General features: G+C 53.0%; 1 protein-coding gene across 1 annotated transcript in view; it reads left to right on the top strand.

The window, feature by feature from the left end:
• Window positions 1-14,392, top strand: part of SCHIP1 (schwannomin interacting protein 1) — a 49,491-nt gene that overhangs the window by 13,648 nt on the left and 21,451 nt on the right. The window contains exon 2 of the mRNA XM_050308734.1: window positions 1,394-1,840. Coding sequence (XP_050164691.1) covers window positions 1,394-1,840 — 447 coding nt within the window. The remainder of the gene's footprint in view (window positions 1-1,393; window positions 1,841-14,392) is intronic.

Here is a 14,392-nt window from a genome sequence, read left to right as displayed (position 1 = left end):
AACAGGACACTTTTAACCCCCCTGTGCTGCTTTGGGCTGGGCTGGAGTTAATTTTCTTCACAGTGTCTGGGATGGGGCTGGTTGGGATTTGTGCTGAGAATGGTGTTGATAATACAGAGACGTTTTTCTTCCTGCTGAGCAACCTCAAGGATGTGTTTCTTACATGGGTTTCCCTCTTTCTGCCACAAAACATGGAATTTAATGCTCATCCTTTGTGATTAATGTTCTCCATTTCAGCCACACAACCTTACAAGGTCCTCTCGCCGTGGATTTGGGAACGGGAACATTTGTGTGTTAAACTTGGCCGTGCTGACCCAGAATCCAGAAACTGGATTAGTTTTTTTTAGCAGAGTTATTTATAGGAGACTCTTAACTAGTTACTTTAAATTACTTTGAAAGAAGGAGGGAAGTGGGGAGTGTGGAAGTTGGGGGGGTTTGTGGCGGGTGCTCTGTGGTCCCTCGGGGCGTGGGAGGGACGATGTCACTGGGTTGTCACTGAGCCTCCCTGCAAACCCACTGCCCATGCAGAGACGAGGACACCCCCTCTCCAAACCCCTAAAATCATAGAATGGCTTGGGTTGGAAGAGAACTTAAACATCATCTTGTTCCAATCCCCTGTCATGGGCAGGGACACCTTCCACTGGACCAGGCAACCTGTGCCAGGGCCTCCCCACCCTCACAACCAAGAATTCCTTCCCAATATCCCATCTAAATCCACCCTCCTGCAGCTTAAACCCATTCCTCCCTGTCCTGTCACTCCATCCCTTGTCCCAAGTCCATCTCCAGCTCTCCTGGAGCCCCTCTAGGTGGGTTTTGGGACTGACAGAACACATGGCTGGGTCAACCAACACCCCCAAACCCTTCTCCTCAGGGCTGCTCTCCATCCATTCCCTGCCCAACCTGTATTTGTGCTTGGGATCGTCCCGACCCAACTGCGGAAATAATCACGGATAGTAATAATTTGTCGCAGAAGAAAGAAACAGTTACAACAGTTACCATAACAATACGATTTCACATCATAGTTATAATTTTCAAAAAAAAAAAAAAACAAAAAACAAACCCACCAATTTCCCATCACCATCACCACCACAACCACCCCCGGATTTTCGCACGGCTCGAACGGCGTTTGGCGGAGCCTCCGCCCTGCCCGGCCCCGGCTCCGGCTCCCCCCGCGGCGGCCGCTCCAGCGCCGCCCCGAGGCCGCACCCCCTGCCCGCCCGGGGCTGCCCCGCACCGCCCCCGCAGCCCCCGCACCGCCCGCCCCGCCCGGGGCCGCCCTGCCGGCGGCAGCTCCGAGCGCGGGGGCGGCCCCGAGGCCGGCGCTTCCCGTGCCCGGCGGGCAGGAGCGCTCCCGGCCCCGCCGCCACGGCTCCGCTCCGCTTCTCTCCGCCAGGATTCCCGGGAGGATGGCATGGATTTAGGCAGCGACGCCGGCAGCAGCCGCTCCAGCTCGGAATCGAACTCCAGCAAAGCCACGCCGTGCTCGGAGGGCAAGTCCTCGCCGTGCCCCAGCAGCCTGGACCTGGCGGCGCTGGAGGACTCGGAGGAGGAGGAGGAGGAGGAGGACGCGGGGTCCCCGCCGTCCCCGCCGCGCTGCCCCGCCGCCCATGGGCGCGGGTGCGGGGCCGTGCCCGCCGCCCCCCGGCGCTGCTCCCGCCCGCGCCCCCCGCCCCGCACGGACAGAGGGGCGGCCGCGGGACCCGGCGGGCGCAGGGGCGGCGGGGCGAGGCCCCCCCGGGAGCCGCAGCCCCCCGCGATGGACTGGGCAGCCCTGGAGAGGCACCTGGCGGGGCTGCAGTGCCGAGAGCAGGAGCGAAACCACCGCGCCAACCCCGCGTCGGTGAGTGGGGAAGGGTCGCGGTGCTGGGGAGGAGCTGGGGGGGTGGGGGTGGGGGTGTTTGGGGGTCGGTGGTGGAGGTTGGAGGGGGGGAATTGGTTTGTTCTGGTGGGATGTCGCCCGGAGTGCTGCGTCCAGCGCTGGGGTCCCCAGCGAAAGGATGTGGAGCTGCTGGAGCCAGGCCAGAGGAGGCCACGGAGATGCTCCCAGGGCTGGACCCTCTCTGCTCTGGAGCCAGGCTGGGAGAGCTGGGAGGGTTCACCTGGAGAAGAGAAGGATCCAGGGAGATCTGAGAGCCCCTTGCAGGGCCTAAAGGGGCTCCAGGAGAGCTGGAGATGGACTTGGGACAAGGGATGGAGTGACAGGACAGGGAGGAATGGGTTTAAGCTGCAGGAGGGTGGATTTAGATGGGATATTGGGAAGGAATTGCTGGTTGTGAGGGTGGGCAGGCCCTGGCACAGGTTGCCCAGAGAAGCTGTGGCTGCCCCAGCCCTGGGAGTGTCCAAGGCCAGGTTGGATGGGGCTTGGAGCAACCTGGGCTAGTGGAAGGTGTCCCTGCCCAGGGATTGGAATGAGATGAGCTTTATGGCCCATTCCAACAAAATCCATTCTGTGATTTTCTAACTTTCCAGCAATATCTCTGGCCATGGCAGGAGCTGGTTCCCTGCTACTCCAGGGATGGGGCAGGGGATGCTGTTGGTGCCTGGTGGGTGCAAAGTGCCACCACCAGGCTGTCTGAGAGGTGGCTTCTCCTGGGAGAGGCAGAGGAATAAGAGCTTTTCCCAGGCTGGGAGCGGTGCCAGGCTGGCAGTGCATGTTCCCCTTTCCTAAGGGAAAGATTCTTCCCTCAGAACCTGCTGTTTGTCAGCCAAGACGAAACCCCCAAACGCTGTTTTTGCAGAAAACCCTGTAAATTGTGGTGTGATCTCACCCTTTCCAGAGCGACTTAGGAATCGCTCAGAACTTCTGAGCTGCAGTGATGTGATGTGAACAAGCACTGCTGGAGACTCTTCCATAATGTGTGAATTCAAAGGAATCCACAAAACCTCCTGGAAGCTCGGCAGGAGCCTTGGGATGCGCTGGAACGGGTGATGAGCCGTGTGTGCCTGCCCAGCCAGACCCTCCAGCCTTGCCTCTGGATTTTTGAGGGTTTTTAAAAGGCGTTCCAGCCCTTTTACTTCCTGTGAAGTCATCGAGCTCGGGGAGGTGGGGATTTCCCCCCCCCCCCCAAACCCTTGAATTACAACTAATTGGTGACAAATCCGGGTGGGTGCCGGGCACGATGAGTAAGCCGAGGGATGAGTGGGATTGCTGCCACGCAAGGGTGCTTTTTTTTTCCAAAGCCTGAACGCTGCAGCCTCAGTGCCCCCGAGGAACTGACAGGTAACATCCTTAATTAACAGCCATTTGTGCAGAAACTCGGCGTCAAGAAAAAAAATACCCACCTCATTTTTGTGGTTTTGGGAGCTCCTTTCTGCAGCCTTATCTGATAAACTCTGCTGGCAGCACCCACTGCTGGAAACTCTTTGCCTCCAGGCACGTGCTCCTCCAGGTGAGCTGTCAGCCGAGGAATTTTGCCTGTTGACCTCTGTGAGGATTTTCCTCCTCCATCCTGCCGTTCCCTCCTGCCAGCACAAAGGCTCTGGAAGGCAATCACGCTGCCTCACGCCCTGACTTGTCCTGCAGGGAGCCGGGGTTTGCAGTGCTGTGCTAACCAGGCGCTCCTTGGCAGCACGTGGAGCTGGTGATGGACACCCAGGTTTGGGAATCGAGGAGCCCAACACCTCGGGAGCATCTCCTGTGGGTAGGACCGAGCTGCTGGTTCTCCCACACCCACAGCAACTGGAGTTTTCCACTGGAGAGACTTCCCTCCACCCCACTGGCTGTCCTGGAGGCACCTGAGAAAGCTCTTGGTTTGCTTCCCATCCTTGTGTTCGCTCCAGGATTGCCCTTCCCTGGCTCACAGCGGGGAGGAGGAGATGTTCCAGCTCTGCTCCTTCCGCTTCCCACCTGGATCAAAGGGAAAGGGGCTGTTGGGAAGGGACATTTCCCCTCCTGGCTGGCTCAGAAGGGGTGTTTGATGCCCCCAGGGTACCTCCTGCCCCTCCTGCACCGTTTGGGCTGTGCTCCCCTGCGTGGACTCAATCCCTTCAAGGCTAAACCAGGCTGAAGAGCAAGACCTCGGGTTTTGTTTTTGTTTTTCCTGCCCTTGACATTTCCCTGCGGTTCAGTGTCTTGCTGTTTATAACAAAACCCTGCCTTGCCCTGCTGGAAGCCCAGAGTGTTTGTAAACACGGGAATCATGGAGTGAAAGCAGCCAGGAAGCAAGTTCAGAGAGGGTGGACTGGGCTGCTCCAACGGCTGCAGAACATCTCAGGAAAAGGGAAATTTCACTGGTACAGGCCTTGGCTGGTGTGGTCTGAAATCCTCTCCTCACTCACCAGGGATGGGATGTGAAAGCTGCTGCTTCTCTGAGCCCAAGTGTTTCTCAGGCTGCTTTACGTGCTCAGGGAATCCAGCAGGGATGTTTTGTTAAGGAAAAGAGAGTCCTTTCTGCTGCCAGTACCTGTATTTAGTTGCTTTTATGGTGCTCCAGGAGGAGGCAGGGCAGAGGTCACTGCAGGGGGACAGCAGTGACGTGTCTGGGCTCAGCTTTGGTGCCCACTGGTGCTGTGCCCCTCACTGTGGGGTCACACGTGGTGCTGGCTGACAGGAGAGGAGCCCTGGCTGCTCCATCCCTCCTCCCTGCCCCTGGCTGGCACCTTCCCAGCCTGTTGGGAGCTGCTGGTGCTCCACAGGCCTGCAGTGACCTGTGCTGTGTCCCTGCAAGCCCACAGTGACCCGTGGGAGTCCTTGCTGAGGGACAGTGGCCGTGTTGGAGTCCCAGGGGAAGGAAGTTCTCACTTCTAAGGACGCTCCAAGATGGTTTTAGGAGGTTTTCCAGGCAAGGAAGATCTGGGCTGACATGCAAGGAGAGGCTGGGAACACTTCCCATGGACTAGACATCATCCAAGCTGGTGAGGGACCTTCAGTCACATCTGTAGGTGCAGAGATCTGCCCCAAGTTGCTGGGAAGGCTGGAAAGAGGGAATATTAACCACATGGAAATGGCTGTTGTTGAGCTTCCAGATGCAATCTCCCAGCACAGACGAGGCAGGAGGGCCAAAGCTGGTTGCTCAGCTTGCAGACAGGGCCATGGGGGCTGAGAGGCTCCTGCCAGGACATTTTGGAAGAGGTTGGCAACGCTGCTTGGCACTGACAGCTCCATGAAGTGATGCTGCTGAGGGAGCCCCAGGACCAGCTGGGTTGGGATGGTGCTGGGCTGGGATCTGTCCATCCTGGCCATGCCACATCCATGGGCACGTTCTTCTCAAGGTGTGGGCTCCTGTGATGCCACCCAGGGACTGGTGGCTCTGGGAGGGTCCCCGTGGGAGAGGTGGGAAAATGGTGTCGAGAAATGGAGAATATTTCCTTTTTTTCACCCAAATAAAGGTGAAAGGACTGGTTTTGGAGCTGCACTCGGGCAGACAAGCAGCCACAAGCCCAGTGGGTTGTGTTAGATGCCTCTTGAACCTTCTGGACTCCACCTAAGAGAAGAAATCACATCTGTTCTCGAAGGCAGTGGGCGCTCAGCAGGTTCATTACGGAGATGCTTGGATCAATCTCATCAGCCAGCTGCATGAACCCACCCCCTCCCATTTTTTTAATTTTCCCCCTTTGCTCCACTGCTGGCTGTCTCCAGAGCAGTAGCAAATGTGCCACGAGATGATTTATGGCTCTGAGGAGCTGGGGAGGTGCTGGGGAGGCAGCGACGCCCCGCTCGCCGCTCTGCTAATGGCTCCAATAAAATCCAAATCAGCCTTAATGGTTTTAATATTCTTCCCATTGCAGCTCCGAGGATGGTAATTACAATCAATAGGCTGTATTGTCTGAGAAGAATATCTGCAAATTCCACAGTCAATTAAAGAAAAAAAAACAACCAACAAACCACTGGCAGGAGGGGAAATGGCTCGGGCAGTCCCCACTTGCCCTCGCAGAGACCTCGGGTGCTCGTGCCAGGCTGGGGAGTGGTGGCACTGCTGAGGGAATTGTGCTGCCCACGAAGCTTCTTGGGGGCAGTGGTGATAAAAGCTTGTCCCTGCAGCCTCCAGGACTCCTGCAGAGGCCTTTTGTGGGGGTGAGGGTGTGCTGGAGCCTCTTTTTCCTCACTAGAATGTTCCTGCCTGTGCTGCGGAGACAGATTGGTGCCCGTTGGTTTGGTCACTTTGGAGGTAAATACTGCAGGTCCCGCATCAGTACCGTGTCCAGACACGTCACTTGGCCCCAGGCAACATTTACAGTGTGTTAGGAACTTAAATTTGTTCCCTTCTGACTTATTTGCTCCTCGAGGTTGTCTCGGGCTGGTGGAGGTGGGCACGGTGCTCCTGCTCAGCCCAGAGCTGGGTGGGATCAGCCTCCAGCTGCCCACCAAGGTCTGCAGAGCACTCCCTGAAAGGCAGAAAAGGAGATCCAGAGCTGGTGCTGACAGTCCTAAACCCACCAGGCGTGGGCTGGAAAAGTTTCAGGTCTGCTTTTGGAAACAGCTGGAAATGTCCTGGAAGTGCTCCAAGGTGTGGGAGTGGCACCTGGGGCCATGGGCTGCTGGTGAAGGTGGTGGTGCTGTTTAACCTGGACTTGGTGGTCCTGCAGGGCTTTTCCAGCCTTAGTGATTCTGGACTTGATGGTCCTCGAGGGCTTTCCCAAACTTAATGATTCCATGGAAAGGCTTTAAGGGCTAAACCAGGAGATGCCAGAGGCTGGTGGGGTGGCACTGATGGACCAGGTAAAGATCTGTTTCTTCTGCCTGTGGCTTTATTGGTGTCTCCTCTCACTGCTGCTGAAAGTTTGAGGTGAATTCAAAGCATTTATTGCAGTGTGGGATGAAGTGTTTAAACAACTCAGTAACTGCCCAGGGGTCTGGTGCTCCTGGGCCAGAGCAGCTGTCATGGAAGGGGAGATGTGCAGAGCAGGTTGGAAAGGGGGAGGAGAGAAATGGAGCCAGGAGTGATGTTTCTCCACCCAACAACTGCTTGTTAAAGCCCTGTGAGAGGATTGGTGCAGCAGGGCTGTCAGGAGCATGGATTGGGATCCAGCACAGACCCTTGGGATGGAGAGCTTTGGTCCACCTTGGAGTGCTGGGCCAGCATTTAGGGAGCAAACAGATTGGCAGCGAGTTTGCTCTCGCTTCAAATAAGCAATAATTGCTTGATTGAGCTCTCCTGAAGTGTTGGTTTCTTCATCCCCAGCTGCTGTGAGATGTTGCCTTGGCTGGGAGTGTTGGGAGCAGGGAGTACCAGCCGGGGCTGTGATGCCTGGCAGCGATTTTCCCCAGACAGGAGCTGTCAGCTCGTTAACTCCTGACACGCTGATTTCCAAAAATCAAACTTGTGCCTCGCAGGAAATCTCATTCCTGTCATTCCTGCAGCCTGGGGGGCCCAGCAGGACCTTCTCTGTCCACCTGACAGCTCTTTCACTGCCTGCTCTGCCCATTTAACTCTGCACCAGGCAGGAAAGGCGAAGCCATCACGAAGGAGGTTCCTCGGGGCACAATGATTTGTTTTAAGGCTTTGACACGAAAACAAACCTTTTGCCCGTGGAAAATGCCATCATTTCAGCCCAACTAGAGATTTGCCGAGTGCCAGCGTCCCCGGGGTGGGGACCTGTGGGACTTTGGCCACGTTCCACCCAGCTCAAAGGTCAGGGGAGGCTGGGGAGGTGTTAATGATCCTGCCCGAGCCTGCCCTGGCACTGGGCTCAGAAAACACCGCTAGGAATTCACAGTTCTTGTTCCTTGCATTGGTAATTACGTAGATTGGAGAGAGGTGTGTTTGCAGCTTCCCAAACCAGGCCAGGCAAACCCCCCACACCCAGTAATAACCCCCAGCAAAAGCTTTATTTCCACTGCTGCTGCAGAGCCTTGCAGGGAGGGGAGTGCTGAACACAGGGGGTGGCAGCACCTGGGGCCTGTCTGATGGGTGATTCTCCTTTATTTGGGTGTTTCTGTGATGGGAACTCCTCTGGGTGATGGACCCCTGCGAGCTGGCGCTGCTTCCCAGTCGGCTGGTAAGTGGATGGTTCCTCTGGGATGTGGAAATCACCAGGAAAAGCTGAGCAAGCTGGGTTATTTTGACACTGATTGTGTTGTTTGTGCAGGGCTGGGGGGTGATATTGGTGATCTGGCTGTGGAAGGGTCTATTTTAACTTAATATTTTTTGGTACTGGGCATTGTAAGTAGCAAACGTGAGGGATTTCCAGTGAGAGTCTCTATGCCAATCAAAATTTTTAATGTCTCAGAACGTCATTTTGTTGGTGGAATCCCGAACCAAAGGGATTCTGGAGCCCTTTGCCCCTCCCCTGCTGCACCTCCTTCCAATTCCCACTCAGTCTGAAGTGTCTGGGTGGAAACAGCAGCAGGAATGCTCATTTGCCTGGATAATAATTATGTGCTTAGGCATCTCTTTCTTGCATGTTTGTTAGGTGTGAGAAGTGCGAGGTGCTGGGGGTTTAATTCTCACCACTGACCTGTGCTGTGTAAAACCTGGTGGATGGAGAGCCTGGCAGTGGGGTGGGAGGGGGTGTCTGTGGCACCTGGAACTGTGCAAAATGCTGCATGTGGAGGGGGGAGTTATAGGCAGAGGGTGTTTAAAACTGTATGGAAAGAGGGTTTTCAGTGCAACTCAAAGCACAGTTGCAGCTCTGCCGAGGAGCACTCAAATTCCAGGGTCATCCTGGCTCCAAAACTAACGGTGACAGTTGTTGCTCAGGGACCTTTCTGCTGGAAGTCTTATTTAAATATTCTAAGTAATGCTCCAAATACCACCCAAACCCTCACAGAGTGTGTTTATTACCAGCAGAATTGGCTTAGCAGGGATAGGAACAGCAAGAATTCCTGTGATTTATTTCCATATTCCTCTCTGCCTGGATTTGAGGTGGCTCTGCTTTAACTGGTCAGAAAATCAAGTGCAACACTTGGTCATTTTCTGAAATTTGTGTGGGAACTGGAGAGAAATGACTGGATTCTGACTGTACCCAGGGCATCATTTCTCCTGCTCCTAAAAAAAATTAAGTAAATTAAGGTCAGTGGGAAAAAGCCCAGGCATTCCTGGCTCCTCCTGAAGCACCTGAGCCAAGCAATGCTCAGGAGAGAACCTGGGATTGTTCTACCAGGGAAGGTGAAATCACCTTTCTGAGCTCCAAAGCACTTCGTGTCTGGACACCAAATGACCTCCCCCCCGTGAAAGAAAACGTTTCCTTTTCTTGTGGCAGGAGGATTCAGCCTGGTGACTGTTTTAACAACTGAGGTTATAGATGTTGCTGTGGGAGTTCCTGTGTTTACAGCAGGGCCAGGATGTGGTGCTGCAGCCCAGAGGAGGTTTAAAGGAGCATCATTTCATGTTTTGTGGGGGAAAAAAAAAAGGAAAAAAAAGAGTTTTATGATGCTTTTTGAGGGGAAACCCTGTTGTGGAGGAGGATAAAATTCCTGTGTTGAGTGTGGTATAATCAGCACTGGGTGTAAATCTGATTTTTCAGGTTCTCCCAGTGTCTTACAATGGGTTTTTATTTTCTAAACCCAACAACCGTTGAAAATAATCACATCCTCTGATCAGCTCATTGTTTTCCAAGGCTGGCCACTGTGATCCAGGAATTCCTGTGGATCAGGGGCTGCTTCCCCATCCTCTGCCAGTGGTCTCTGGTTCTCCTCCACCGGAGTTTGCTCTATTTTGTCTGTTCAATCTGCAAATAATTCTGCTTTTGTGAGAGAAGTTTCCTTAGGTAGAACTAAAAAGGTTTAAAAATATTCCTGCCATCTCTCACTCTGACCTGGCTCTGAAAACCAGTCCAGATCCGGCACAGCTTTGGTGGAAAATGACTTTTGCTCTTGCAATTATCAGCAACTCGAGGGATTCCAGCTTCTTCCAGCACTTGGATCATTTTGGGGTGTTTAAATTTCCCTGGGAGGTCTCATTTACACCCCCACGTGGGTTTTGCAGCCCAGGGATCTGTAGATCTCCTTCAGATGAGAGAATCACACCAAGGGCATTTGTTTCAGCTGCTCTGGGCCTTTGGTACAGCGAAAATGTGAGTTTTTTGGAGGAAATTGCTGCAATCTGGAAGGGTCAGGGAGGAAAGGGAAGTGCTGGGCCGAGATTTAATCCCCTCTCTGCTGGTAAAAAATAAAAGAGGACTATATTAAAGTGCTCAATTCTTTATGCACACAAAAGCTGCTGGGGTGTGTGGCCTGTGGGGAACCGAGACGCTTTTAGTGAGTTATTAAAAATTTAATCTAAACTTTTTTTATTTCGTGTAATTCCCGCGTTGGATTTATTAAAGAGGGACTTGGGGAAATGGCAGGATTGGTGCTCCTGAGTCGTGGGTGGTCACCCTCCCTTCTGGCTCCTTGGCTGGAGAGGTGTTTGATGAGCCACTGTTCCTGGTAGTGAAGAAAATAAATGATTGATCTGTGACTGATTTTCCCACCCTGAATCCTCTGTGCTGTGCATTTGCATTAATGCAGAGTATCCAAGTGCTTAGCATTTCTCCAGCTGGCCTTGCCTTTCTTCTGCTGCCTCCTCAGTCAATAATCCTCGTTTTCAGAGCATGATCCCAACTCCTGGCTGTGCCTTTTCCTGGGGGGAAGGCTCCCAGCTTGTTATTCCTGTTGGATCACCTGGGAGCAGCAGGGAAACATCCTGGAGCCTTGGGAAAAAAAAATAAAAACCACATCTCCAGGACGTTTTCCAAGCCTCTGCTTCTGGGAAGGGCAGAGTAGGTGAAAATCAGGGTCCCTGCAAACTTTGGATAGGGCCTTGGCCCCCTCTTCTCCTGGAATTCCTTTGAACTGCATCCCCAATGACCAAATAATTCCATAGATAAATAATGTTTAGATGGGACAAAATAGGTGCTGGGAGCTTGGCCAGTCCTCCTCCCTGCACAGAGGCTGGAGGAACCAACCTTGTTTCCCAGGAAATGCCATTCCAGGCTGTCCCCAGGACACGAGGATGAGGGTTTCCCACATTTGCAGATGGAATCATAGAACATTAAGGGGTTGGAATGGACCTTGAAGTTCCTGGAGTGTCCACACTGCCATGTAAATATATATATATATTTTTGCTTGATGTAAAGGTGAAAGATGAGATTTTGTGGTGCTGATCCTGGCTCCAAACTCCCACCCTCTCCAGAGCTCTTTGCAGCCCCTCCTGCCTCATTCTCCATACATTTCCATCCTCATGACAAGCTTTGGATGTAGGATTAGCTGAAGGTTTATATCACTGAAAGTGCTGAGACAAATAATAGGTGCTGGAGAGCTGCTGCAGCCTCCCAAAATCCTAAAATTCCTTTAGGAAGGCTGGAGCTCACAGCCAGTGCAGTGTCTGTATAACAATTAACAGTGTTAATGACTCTGATTGTCGTGTTTTGCCCTGGACCAAACCAAAGTTTGAGGTCAGGATCCAACCCTGCCTGGATTCCCAAGGGGCAGCCTCTCATCCCTGGGATGAGGTGCTGGTGACTCAGTAACTGTAGCTTTAGGAAGAGGATTTGTGAGGTTTTTTTTTTTTGCTTGTTACATTAATCCACATGGAGGGAAGTGAGCAAACATGTAACATAGCACCTGCCTGCTGGAGAAATAACAGCTTCCTGGAAAATAAACTTTCCCCAGGGAAGGCCACCAGAAGGATCCTCCTGCCTTGGACACGCTGTTTCCAGCCTGGAGATGAGTGTTCCTTGGAGAACAGCCACTGTGGGGAAGCAGAGCCCTGCTGTGCTCCCAGCACAGCACCCCTGAGAGCTGGGGGACTTTATTTTGTCCCTCTGAGCTGTAATTGCTGTGCTGCAGCAGCCACAGCTCCCACCACCCTCTCCTTCTCCTCCCCTGCCTCGGGTGTTTAATCCTGGAGGGATTTAAAGCCCTGTGGGTGTGGGGACGTGGAGCAGTGGTGGCCTTGGACTCAGTGATCCTAGAGGGCTTTTCCAACCTCAACAATGTCATGGTGAGTGGCTGTGAGCAAACAGTGGCCACGAGTCTGGTTTACAAACTGCCTGTGGCTTTAGTTCCATGTTAAAAGGTCATTTATGATCCTTCTGCTCTGGGCTGGCAGCTCCCAGAAGAGCTGGTGGAGAGAAGCTCTCCAGCACAGACACAACCACCTGCTCTGGGGTTTTCTTTCCCCAGCTCCCTTTGCACTGGTAGTTTGGTAAAACCCAGAAATCTGATCTCCAATTTGTCTGTAGAGGGAATCTGAGGCCAGGAACAGCCTGTGCTCAATGGCACAGCCCGAGGTTGTGCCAGCACCTGATTGCTGAGGAGTTCCTGAAGCTTTGCCAAAGCATCCCTGGGCTTGTTTGCAGGAGCAGGGCTTATTCCTAGAGCCTGCCCTGCTGATGTAGGGCTGTGATGGTGGGTTTAATTCCCTAACATGAAAGGTAGAAATCTAAAGTGGCATTAAAAGCAGAGGCTGTGCGAGGGCCCGGGATGGGACGAGTGCTGCTGCTCCCCTGGCCATCTGCAGGGGCTGAAATTGGGCCAAGACACAGCTTTATGTGCAGCACTGCTCTCTTCTCTTCTTTATTTCCATTTGTCTTCAGGAGTGTTGAAGCACTGAAGCCTTATTTCACTGCTTAATTATCATTATTCCTTTTAAACTGGAAAATTACAGTGGAGCTGGAACGCTTTGTGTGTGCATCAGTCCTGCTGCAAGAGGGGTTTGGAGATGAGAGGGCTGCTCTGGGTGAATGGGATGCTTAGAGAAGCTCAGGAGACAGCCCCTGCCATGGGAACAACCAGTAATTCTCTGGGTTTTGGGCTCAGGAACAAGGGGACACTGAGTGCAGATGTGCCAGGGTGACTCCCGTGGTGCTCCCAGTCCTGCTCCCTTGAGCATTCCCAGGGGTTTTCACACTGGAGGTGCTGGAAAGCTGCAGGCTGAGCTTTGGTGTTCCTTTGTGTTTATACCAGGGAATCACAGGCTGCTTGGAGTTGGAAGGGACCTTAAAGCTCATCCTGTTCCACTGAGCAGGGACTCCTTCCCTAGACCAGGTTGCTCCGAGTTGGCCTCGAACACTTCCAGGGATGGAGCAGCCCCAGGTTCTCTGGGCCTCACCCTGGCAAGAATGTCTTCCTTACTTATCCCTCTGTTGTCCTGTGGCTTCATCCCAAGAGAGATCTGCAAGTTGCACCTTCCCCTTTGTGCTCATCCAAATTAATCCTCTGGGAGCCAGCGCTGCTCTTGCTGGGCCTTTCTGCCCTCAGGAACTTCATCACTCCCCTCAAACGCTCCATTTGGACACAAAGATGGTGTAAGTGAAGAAAAAAAATCCAACCCCCAACCTCTAACAACCCCCTGACACGCCTGGCTGTCAATACTGCTCCGATTCCAGCAGCCACCTTAAAGTGAATCACCTCAAAATGATCTTTCATTCCGTGTAAAGGCTGGCAGAAAACAAGACCCCGTGTTATCAGCAGGAGCTGGAGGCTGCCAGAACAAGAGGAGAAGAATGCCTGAGGTAGAGCAGGAGAAGGGAAAAAATGAGCTTTAAGAGACAAGAGTGTTTTCTTGCTCTTATATGGTGCTGCTCTGCCACCAGCAGCAGCCCCGTGGCTCCCTCGTTCCATGACTAATAAGGCTCACTTGGGATCCACCCTTGCTTATCCTGTTATTTTTAGCTTTTTCCAGCTTCATGCTCGCTGTGCCTGCCCTACCAACGAGGGATAACTTCGTGTCTTATTCTAAATGCTGGGTTTGGTGTCGGGAAGGAGCAGGAATGGGATTTCTTAGCGCTGCTGGAATTGGTTTTGGGGTTGTCAGTGATACCCATTAAGGGTAATCAGCTTTCTGCCCCCGGGGCTGCTGCAGCACAAGAGGATTACTGGTTTTCCTTTCTCCACTGACAGTGGGGTTGGGAGGCAAACTGACAAAAAAAATCAGCTTTACAGCTGTTTGTTTAATGGCTGAAAATTCAAAATCAACCTGAAGCAGGAGCTGGACTCTCATGGGCCTGTGTTTGCTCCATCACATCCTTCCCAACCTCCCCCATCTCAGCAGTGTCAGAGGTTGAGTTTCTCTGAAGGATTATTGATTTGGGGAGGGTTGTGTGCACAGTATTAAGTAAACTCCCCCAAAAAGAAGGATTCCTGGCAGTAAGCTTGGAATGATGGGGATCTGCCTTCAGAGCTGTGGCAAAAATCCCCAGTTTCTGACTCAGAGGAAGGTTTGTCTCTGCAAACTCGCTCTTTTCTTGAGGAAGAGTTTAAAGGACACACCTGTTTGCACCGGTATATTCATATTTAGGGGCTTTGCCTCTGGTTGAAAAGGAAACTTTTCAGTTTGCCCAGTGAGTTTGTAACAGTGGGGTGTTTATCCTTCAGCCTGCAGGTCCCTGCTCTGGGCTTTTATCACCCCGTTTTGCAATTCTAATGAGCTGTAAAATAAAGCCAGCCCAGAAATAAACCCTCTCAGCTGGTCCCGACTGGAAAGCGGGAGGGGAATGGGGAGGGATGCGTGACCTCAAGGCAACCCAC

Source organism: Myiozetetes cayanensis, unplaced genomic scaffold (assembly GCF_022539395.1).
Source record: "Myiozetetes cayanensis isolate MyiCay16 unplaced genomic scaffold, myiCay2020 scf13, whole genome shotgun sequence".
Lineage (NCBI taxonomy): Eukaryota > Metazoa > Chordata > Aves > Passeriformes > Tyrannidae > Myiozetetes > Myiozetetes cayanensis.
The sequence above is the reverse complement of the archived record's forward strand: the minus strand, read 5'-3'. Positions and strand labels throughout refer to the sequence as shown.